We start from the raw sequence: 10,142 nt of genomic DNA, 5'->3' as shown, positions 1-10,142 counted from the left end.
TTTGAGGTAATTGTTCAAATCAGTTGAGTCATTCAAGATAATAGTTCAAATTGTGAAAAAAAGTCAGGGTTTAGGTTAACTCTTTTAAATGAAGAAAAATGAAGGAGAAATGGTAGAATGAAGAATAAGAAAGATTGAGGGGAGAAAGAGAAAGGGAAAGAAGAAAGAGAAGAAAAAATGTGAGTCGTGAGTGAAGATTATTGGAAACCGAGAGAGGAGAGAAGAGAAAATGAAATTAATTAGAAGTCTACAATATTTTTCTAAATATTTTCAAAAGTACCAAAATTTCCTACATATTTTCAAAAACTACAATATAATTTCAATCTTTCCATTTAGGATTGTCGAAAAAATATGTGGTGATGAGACTTTTATCAAAATATTTAAAAATAAATTGTACGAAACAAGGTGACCTTCATAATTATATCATCAAACTTTAGAGTGTGAAAATTGAGTATCAAATTTAAAATTAGACCTTTAAAGGCCCGTTCTGGGTAATCCCATTAGGCCCAATACTACAAGAGGGGCACGGAATGGGTCGGGTTTTGACCCGTTCTGAAGCAAAATGTTGACGACAACGTAGGTTTAAGGAGGGTTTAATGGCGGCCACATTGGCTCTCTTCCCCATTCTCCCACTATTTTGAGATCCTTACCTTCGCTCCTTCCCTTTTCTCTTTGAATTCCTCGTCTTCAAGCTTGTTTGCTCAGTTTCTCATTTCCTGAAAGTATTTCGGAGAAGCTGCGTTTGTGAACCATCATATTTTCATCTTCTCCATATCCATCAACAGCCTTCTGGATTGCTTGAACTCGTTGTTTCAGGAATTGGGAATCCCTGGAACCAAAGAATGTGGAGAAACATTGTCAAAAGAATTGCTTCAAGGAAGACTACGTTCTTCTCCGAGTTGTCGTCTTCTATTAGATCTTCCAGGACGCTCGAAAGCTTGAACACATGTTGCCAATCAGCGGTTTCTCGTAGAATCAGCTTTCTCCATCCCCACAAAGTTGGATTTACGAACTCCAGTTTCCCACATTCAAGCAATCCGGTAGCTTTTTATGGGGTTCTAAACCATGCCAACGGCTACGCTACTGCTGCTGAGGCAGCCATATCCGAGGAGGATTTATCGGGCTCCGAAGAAATTCAGGAATTGCTGGAAGAGCTAAGCAAGCAAGAGAAGATCGAGTCTCACTTTAAGCAGCCCAAGAATATGGTCGATGGAGTGGGGGTAACCAAGTACAATACGCTACGGAAGAGACAGATAAAGATGGAGACAGAAGCGTGGGAAGAGGCTGCTAGAGAATACCAAGAACTTTTAAAGGATATGTGTGAGCAGAAGCTGGTGCCCAATTTACCTTACATGAAGTCTTTATTCCTTGGTTGGTTCGAACCTTTGCGTGATGCAATTGCTGCGGACCAAGAATTTTGCAAGGATAAGAAGAGTAGAGTGTCTCATGCTCCTTATTTTGATCTTCTACCGGCAGATATGATGGCAGTGGTTACAATGCATAAGTTAATGGGGTTGCTGATGAGTAGCACTGTAGGAAATGGTGGTGTCAGGGTAGTCCAAGCTGCTTGTCAGATAGGAGAAGCAATTGAACAAGAGGTCGGATGGTTTAAAATTCTTGTTTTTATTGTCTACATTTTCGTATTTGGTTTAAGTTTCCAATTGATAGTAAGTTTGTCAGAGATTATAATGAAAAACTAGGCATGGGTTACTTTTGGCATGAAAATTATGTTTAATCTAACATGAAAATTGTGTTTAATCTAGTACTTCTTTTGCCCTTTCGTTTCTCATCTTTCTTTTATTTTCTTAACCATAATTCTGTAATGTCTTGCCCTTGATTGATCCTGATCCCCTGCAAGTTTGAAGTTTATTGCTAATGCAATACTAAATCTTTGTCTTGGCATGTACTTCTTTCTTTGTGGTTTGAGTTCCAATTTTCATACCCCACTAATTAGCGAGGGAAAGTGGTATGAACCACCACGGTGAAATGTACAGCATGAATACTTCTCCTGCATGTCTCTTCCCCTTCACCCGATGTCGAGAGTTATCGATTATTAGCTATTTTTCTGACCTTTTTTCTGTCAAATTTTCTTTCTTTTATATAGATATGTAAGATACATGTCCTTGTTTGGTCATCATCATCTGAACGCTAATTGCCATTTTTAGTGGAACGCTGTCAAATTATCTGAACATTTATTTGGATGATTTTCTTTTCTACGGTGCAGGTTAGAATACACAAATTCCTTGAGAAGACAAAGAAGAACAGTAATGGAAAAATTATTGAAGAAGAAACTGAGCCGCAACAGGAGAACCTAGCAAAAGATCAAGACAGATTGAGGAAAAAAGTCACCAAACTGATAAAACAACAGAAGTTACAGCAAGTGAAGATGATAGTCAAGGAGCATGATGATTTAAAGCCTTGGGGCCAGGATGCTCATGTGAAGGTCTCTGTTTTTTCATTTTTTTGTCCAGAGTCTCAATTGGAAGTAATACGTAAATTCTGTTGTCTGCTTGCCGTGAGTGACGGTAGATATGAGGTATGCATATTAACAATGAGAAACTATTTAATTCAGGTAGGTTGCCGTTTGATTCAGTTGTTGATGGAAACAGCTTACATTCAACCTCCAGTTGATCAGTTAGGAGCAGGTCCACCTGATATTCGCCCCGCATTTGTCCATACTCTTAAAAACGTCACACAAGGAGGACAGTTAATAAACCTTCTGCATTCTTGATTTATTTTTCATATTTATCTCACTTGGATTTTTCTACATGTTCTATGTCTGATCTGTATTACTACTACAGGACTGCTAGTCTACTCATACTAATTGTCAATATTTGGTTTCTTCTTGTAGGAAGACTAGCAAGAGATATGGTGTTATTGAATGTGATCCACTTGTTCGCAAAGGTCTGGAGAAAACTGTAAGTAGAATTATATATTGTGGCCTGTTCCGTACTTGATGTAAATTTGGTTGCATTTCTGAAAATAGTTCTTAGACATTCTTATGGTTATCTGATTATGCAACCCTATAGTCCTGCAAGACTCTCTCTCTCAAAATTATTCATTTTATGTCTTGGATTAGTGATTGTCTTCAGTTTTGTCTCAGGCTAGACACATCGTCATTCCGTATATGCCTATGCTGGTGCCTCCTCTTAATTGGACAGGGTGGGTAACTCTATATTTAAAGCTATTTCAATAATTCCTAATAGTTTTCATGAATAGTTAGAGATTGAAAACTTTGTTTCATGTTATATATACCCTTTGTTGGAGAGTAAAGTTTTGAATGATGCGTATTCTTTGAAGCTTCAGTTTCATTGGTCATATGCTGGTTCTGTTTGGTATTTGATATATGCCAATCTTGTGTAGATATGACAAAGGGGCATACTTATGCCTACCATCATATGTTATGCGAATACATGGGGCAAAACAGCAACGTGAAGCAGTTAAAAGGGCCCCGAGAAAGCAATTAGAGCCTGTTTTTGAGGTCTGAGAGTTCCAGTGTTTGCTATCCTAGTTTATAATTCTCCTCATTCCATTAAGTTTTGTCTTTATTGATAACTGTGGTTATGGATACTTGTATTAGCTAATTTAGCTGATACACCATTTGGCTAATGGTATCCTATGTTGATAGCTACGAAGATTTGGCACATGATTTCAAAAGAATGAGTTTACTACTTATCACTTTTAGTACTAAGACAAACGAGAAGGTTTTTATTTTTCAATGATAGAAAGGGGAATTTTACAATTTTTTTTTTAATATAAGAAATGAAGGAAATGGAATTAATTATGCTTCTATCTTTGTTTGACGCATAAAATAAATTTTGGATCTCTAGGCACTTGATACACTTGGAAGAACCAAATGGAGGGTGAATAAAAGAGTTCTTAGCATTATCGACAGGATATGGGCTAATGGTGGTCGTCTTGCTGACTTGGTTGACCATGAAGATGTACGCTACATGAGTAGAATGCCTTTTGTCCCTATTTTTATGTTTTTATATCTTACGAAATTTATATCTTTTTTGCAACTTTAACTTTAACTTCAATGTGTACAGGTTCCTCTGCCAGAGGAGCCAAGCGTGGAAGATGAAGCAGAAATTCGGAAATGGAAGTGGAAAGTCAAGGCTGTGAAAAAGGAGAATAGTGAGAGGCATTCACAGCGGTGTGAAACAGAGGTTAAGCTTGTGGTAAGAACTTATTTGATGAATTGAATTTAAATTTGAATCCGCTTGTCAAACATATTTGAATTTACTTTTATTGTGAGCAGGTGGCCAGGAAAATGAAAGAGGAGGACGGCTTTTACTATCCTCACAACCTAGATTTTCGAGGTCGTGCATATCCCATGCATCCATATTTGAATCATCTTGGTTCTGATTTGTGTCGAGGAATTCTAGAATTTGCAGAGGGACGACCTCTTGGAGAGTCAGGGTTACGTTGGTTAAAGATACATTTAGCAAATCTGTATGGTGGTGGTGTGGATAAGTTATCTTTTAAGGATCGAGTATCATTTACCGAGAACCATTTGGATGAGATTTTTGATTCTGCAGACAGGCCTCTTGAAGGAAACCGTTGGTGGTTGGGTGCAGAGGATCCTTTTCAGTGCTTAGCAGTGTGTATTAATCTGTCAGAGGCATTAAGAAGTCCCTCGCCAGAAACAACTATTTCCCATATGCCTGTACATCAGGTACTACTTTCATTATTTTTGTTATTCGTTCCCAAATTATTAATCTATTGTTCGTTTCTTGCTATTATCTCTCCGACTCTCCCTTTCTAGGCCATGACCACATAGCTATTCTGCAGTACTGATAACTGTTTATCATTGTTTATTTCCCCATAATTTGGCAGGATGGTTCCTGCAATGGCTTGCAACACTACGCAGCTCTTGGGAGGGACAAGGTAAAGAACTTTCAATTTCTGTAGTTAGATAAGATTAAGATACAGAGTCAGCTAAGAAGTGAAGCTACTTCCATTTTTACCATATCTTAATGCTGCATGTTTGGGGATTGAAAATGTTTCAATGCTTGCTTGGTTGAACCCCTGAACGTAATGCTTCTTATACTCCACCAAAGAAGAAATTTAAAAATATTTTCTATACTCAAATAGCAGTTTATTTCAAGTATGGAAATCTTTCTTTTTATCCATCTGTATTTTTGGGCATTCTTTAATTTTGACAAAGAAAAACTCTTTGAAATGGCACGGCCAATGTTTACTTATTAGCATTTAATATTGTGTCATTTTTCTTTCAGTTGGGAGCAGAAGCCGTTAACCTTGTAGCAGGTGATAAGCCCGCAGATGTGTACTCGGAAATTGCTTCCAGGTTGCTGCATGTTTGATTGTATGAAGGATTATTTTAATTGTTCTTAATTTTTTTTTTTTCCTTAACTTTTTCTTGATGTTTTTTATATGTGGAAGTTGAGTCTAATAACCCAGTGCGCGGCAATGCCTAGTTTTTCAATTTTCCATGTAAATTGAAAAAGATTTTGAATCCGGGTCGTTATGATAAGGGACCTCATAAATGGGGTTCTACAAATTATAGAAAATATAAGCGTAGCCAATGCAGTGATATTTGAGATAAACTTAAAGTGACTGCGTGCTCTCTGCATTCTACTTCCGAAGATCGGTTCCTCAACTAGTATGGAAGTAAAAATACAAATTAAGACAGTTTTCTCAATCCTTTTATGTATAAGAAGGATTTTTTTTTTTGAGTACGTAATAAGAAGTTAGTAAAATAACTTATGTTTTAGAGCATTTTTGGCTTTCCGACGGGATATAGTTTCTATGTTTATTTATGTATTTTTCTGGATGCAGAGTTCTTGACATAATGCGAAGTGACGCAGAGAAAGATCCTGCTAGTAATCCATTTGCGTTGCATGCTAGATTCTTAATCAATCAGGTCCGGTAACTATAAATCTAGGAGATGATTTTTTTTAAAGATATGTTTGTAATAGCTGCTTGTATGTTTTTCCTCTAATGGATTCATATTTCTGCGGCTGCAATTAGGTGGATCGTAAACTGGTGAAGCAAACAGTCATGACATCAGTGTATGGTGTTACTTATATTGGTGCCCGAGATCAGATTAAAAGAAGGTTGAAAGAACGAGCATCCATTGCTGATGATGATGATGCACAGTTATTTGGGGCTTCTTGCTATGCAGCTAAAGTGAGTCAATAAACTGCAATATGCTTGTTAGAAAAATGTCACCTTGCGCCTATGTGCATTCATGTGAACAGCGTGTTGCTTCCTTTTACGTAACTTTTCTCTTTCAATTCCAAGAAAGTTGTGACTTTGTGTGTGTGTGTGTGTTGCTTTGTGTGTGCGTGAACATTCTGCTGATTTGAGGAGTTCTCATGCAGACTACCTTGACTGCTTTGGGGGAAATGTTTGAAGCAGCAAGAAGTATCATGAGCTGGCTTGGTGAATGTGCAAAGGTGCGTTTTCTCAGTTAGTGATATCATGGTCCTCTCCTCATTATTTTAGTTATTTTGATAAAGTTTGTAGTCTCACCAACTTGAAGTTGGAATTATTCGCTAGTCTTCCTGCCTCTTGTAAATTTTGTTTGTTTCTGAAAAGAAAACACTTTTCAGTTTTCACTGATTATTGAAAAGTATCAATGCAAGATATCCTACTCCACATTTCCCAAAGGAAAATTAAAGCTACAAGTAAATACCCCAATCCCAATTATCTACAGATAATCTGTTATTACAAATCGATCTAAACTTGTTGAAATAAGATTTATACAAAGAACACCATTGTCTTGGGTTTTGTCATTTGCAGTATTCTTTGAAGTTTGAGGCACTAAGGTGCAGTGGCCCTCTGAGGCTTTTAAGTATAAGATGCAAAAAAAGGAAAAAACTTAAGGCACACTGTGTATATGTATATAAAATAATATAGGTGCATGGAGAAAAGAGTGCAAGGAGAAAAAAAGTGCGAACTTTTTGTTTTTTGTTTTGTTTTTGGCAAGGGACACTGAGTGGATGTATATAAAAAATATAGGTACATGGAGAAGAGAATAGATTTCATCCGTATGGAGAAATGGATAAGCAAATAGATTTTATACGTTTTTTTTAGAACTACACTCATGCATCGACCTTCCAGTTCCAACATATAGAATCTCCCACCTTGTCCACATCCTTCAGTAATCATTACAGTCAATAAATCTCCAAACTCCTTAGCCTCCTAATCTATTACATTTCTTCTAATTAAAAAATTTCCTCAATGTGGTTTCAATTTCTCACGCATTCCTTCCTTGACATCTTAGAGCCGAAGTGTAGAGATTGGGACTTTTTACTTCGATGGATGGTTCACTAGTCATATTTCCTTGAACCCTCACCCTTCACCCATCATTTGAGCTTTCTTGTCTTCAAACAAAGATCATACTTTTGAAATACAACTCCAAGGATTGTGATCCCCGCCATATTTCTTCAACTTTGTGACTTATCCTCCCTCTTCTTAGCCATAGATACTCCAAATAACTTGATTTTATAACTAAGCTTATAAATCTGATATTTTATGTATTTTAGTAATTGTTCTTCTGCCTTCTTACTAATCAATTGATATGTAGCTTTTCTATGAACGTCCACACATTTAATTTTCCACAGGTAATAGCTTCAGAAAATCAGCCAGTTCGATGGACCACTCCTCTTGGACTACCAGTGGTGCAACCTTACCGGCAACTAGGAAGACAACTTGTAAAGCCTACTGAATTTGTGAAATTTATGTGTTTTGAGCTTTATACAACTTGGACGAGATTATATTGTTGATCCTGTTTACTGAAGAGCTGTACTTGACTTGTTACAGATCAAGACGTCCTTGCAAGTGTTGACTCTACAACGAGAAACTGACAAGGTAGCCAGTATTCCATTTTTCCTTTGCTATGGGCAAGGAGCATATCAAGGAAAAAAATAATCCATTTCAAGAGTAAAATGCCCAATTCTTTAATGTGTCAAAATGGCCATCTGTTGGTTTGACTTATAAAATTTAGACCTGAAAATCTGATTGATATTGTGTTAAATAAGGGAAACCAGATCAGGCATTATTGGGTGGATTTCAATCTGTTTATACCATTTTCAGATTTTTGTCGAATACCCCACAAAACCATTCCATGTCTGTGGTGTCTGGAGAGACGCTTAAGGGTCACTGTATGCAGTAGTGAAATTGGGTTGCAGGATGTGTTACCAGCCAGTTAATTCTTATTATTTCCTGTAGGTCATGGCTAAACGTCAGAAAACAGCATTTCCTCCAAATTTTGTACATTCCCTCGATGGTTCTCATATGATGATGACTGCAGTCGCCTGCAAAAGAGCAGGCCTAAACTTTGCAGGTTCACTTCATTTTTCCGAACTGGGTCCTTTATCTCAGCGAACTCAGTGAATTCCATTGTTCACTCGTGATCATATATCTTCTTACGGTTCCATTACAGGAGTCCATGATTCATATTGGACCCATGCATGCGATGTTGATGAGATGAACAGAATACTTAGGGAAAAGTTTGTTGAGCTATATGAGGCCCCTATTCTGGAGAATGTGAGTATCTCTTCCCATGTGTACTTGATCAACTAAATTATCCTGGTTGTTGGAGGCAAACTATTTTCTTCTTCTGATAAAATAAAATATATTGATTGTATATTATCCTGTAGTCAAAACCTTTGGATCAATAGAACTATATTCTACTCGTCTTTTTCTGTACTGGAATTTCTTTCCCTTATAGACCCAGTGGTTTTTTTTCCTTTACAGTTATTGGAGAACTTCCAAAAGTCCTTCCCCACGTTAAAATTTCCTCCCTTGCCTGATCGGGGAGACTTCGATCTCAAAGATGTTCTGCAGTCTCCCTATTTCTTCAATTAGTTCAATCTAAGAATGATTCAGTTGGATGCTCTCTTATTTGCTATGTCTGTGGTTAACATCAGACCTATGGAATGGTAGTAATCTGCGATTTATTGAAATCAGCCTCTGGAGGCAAGTAAAGTTTGCTTCTTGAACGAGACAAGCATGGCCTGGGGTCAAACTGGTCAAGGTCAGTGCTGTGCTGATACTTGTACATATACTTCAGATTTTGGTATTCTATACACATATCTTGGAACTTGGAAGTTCATCTGCTTTTCACACATTCACTCAGACTTGAGATAATAACGAAAATGCTGCATTTGGGAGGGAGCTACAGAGTTTCTACCCTCATGGTGCTCTGATTCTGACGAAAGCTCGGATACACTGCACCCAATCAGGGATTCAGCAATGCTGACAGACATGGCTTTCAAAGTGATAGACAAAGGAAGACCTTGGCCCAAGCTCTTGTTAATTTGAAGAGGAGAGATTCATGGTCATCCTATTCCATGGTTTCGGATTCCTGGAAACTCACAGACGACACTTCCAAAGATCAGCTGGAGTATTGTCATGTAGTTTCAAGTGTAATCATAATTTTTAGTTATTACATATTATTTGTGTAAAGTTCGAGGAAAGTTTTGCTGTGGGGCCTCTTTTTGGTTTCTGTGTTTTAAATAATTTATTCATTCACTGTTCGAACGAAGAAATATAGTATCTACTTTCGTTGGGGTCAAAATATGGGATATTCAGCACCACTTTGGCAGATTATATTTATCTCTAAGTTTTAGGTAAATTAGGCCATGTGTCGTACCTGCTATTTTGATTTTAGCCGTTTACAGATTTTATTAATATTGCAAGAAGAATTTAATCCAATAAGTTCCAATGATGTAAGAAACTTTCTAGAAAAAGGTCAAATTGTAGCAGGAGTGTTCAAATCTCATCTACCTAAAAGATGATCAATTTCAAAAGTTGCTTTAAATTTTCATTTTTTAGCATACCATAACCTGCATTGCCTTCAAAAGGTTTTAAAACTTGAAAGCACACTGAAGAACACTGTTTAAGAATCTATCTTGTGAAAATCAGTCTGCATAACTTCAAGGTTGGAATTTGATAATCATAGATGGAATCAACCTCGTTCTAAAAGATCATGGCCAAGTCTCTAGAAAACTACACTGCTATTAACCACATACCAACTACCAATAGGGAATCAAGATCATGGGAATGAGAGAAATATTAAATCAAGGAAACAAACAACTAAGCTGAGACGTCATTTTCTTAGTTATGTGATACTTCTAATAAAGAAACATTAAAAATTGCAATTTAGTCCA

General features: G+C 37.0%; 1 protein-coding gene across 1 annotated transcript; it reads left to right on the top strand.

Annotated features, from left to right (window-relative positions):
* Positions 1-559: 559 nt before the first annotated feature.
* LOC120081512 (DNA-directed RNA polymerase 1B, mitochondrial) lies at positions 560-9,550 on the top strand. Its single transcript, XM_039036462.1, has 19 exons — positions 560-1,598; positions 2,225-2,443; positions 2,573-2,706; positions 2,852-2,918; positions 3,104-3,162; positions 3,364-3,481; positions 3,831-3,944; positions 4,050-4,181; positions 4,262-4,678; positions 4,840-4,890; positions 5,241-5,311; positions 5,803-5,887; positions 5,995-6,153; positions 6,348-6,422; positions 7,593-7,682; positions 7,792-7,839; positions 8,200-8,314; positions 8,414-8,517; positions 8,728-9,550. The coding sequence occupies exons 1-19, from the start codon at positions 843-845 to the stop codon at positions 8,836-8,838; spliced, it is 2,925 nt and encodes a 974-aa protein (XP_038892390.1). The 5' UTR covers positions 560-842; the 3' UTR covers positions 8,839-9,550.
* The last annotated feature ends 592 nt before the right edge of the window (positions 9,551-10,142 follow it).

This window comes from Benincasa hispida, chromosome 7, assembly GCF_009727055.1.
Source record: "Benincasa hispida cultivar B227 chromosome 7, ASM972705v1, whole genome shotgun sequence".
Taxonomy (NCBI): Eukaryota; Viridiplantae; Streptophyta; class Magnoliopsida; order Cucurbitales; family Cucurbitaceae; genus Benincasa; species Benincasa hispida.
The sequence above is the reverse complement of the archived record's forward strand: the minus strand, read 5'-3'. Positions and strand labels throughout refer to the sequence as shown.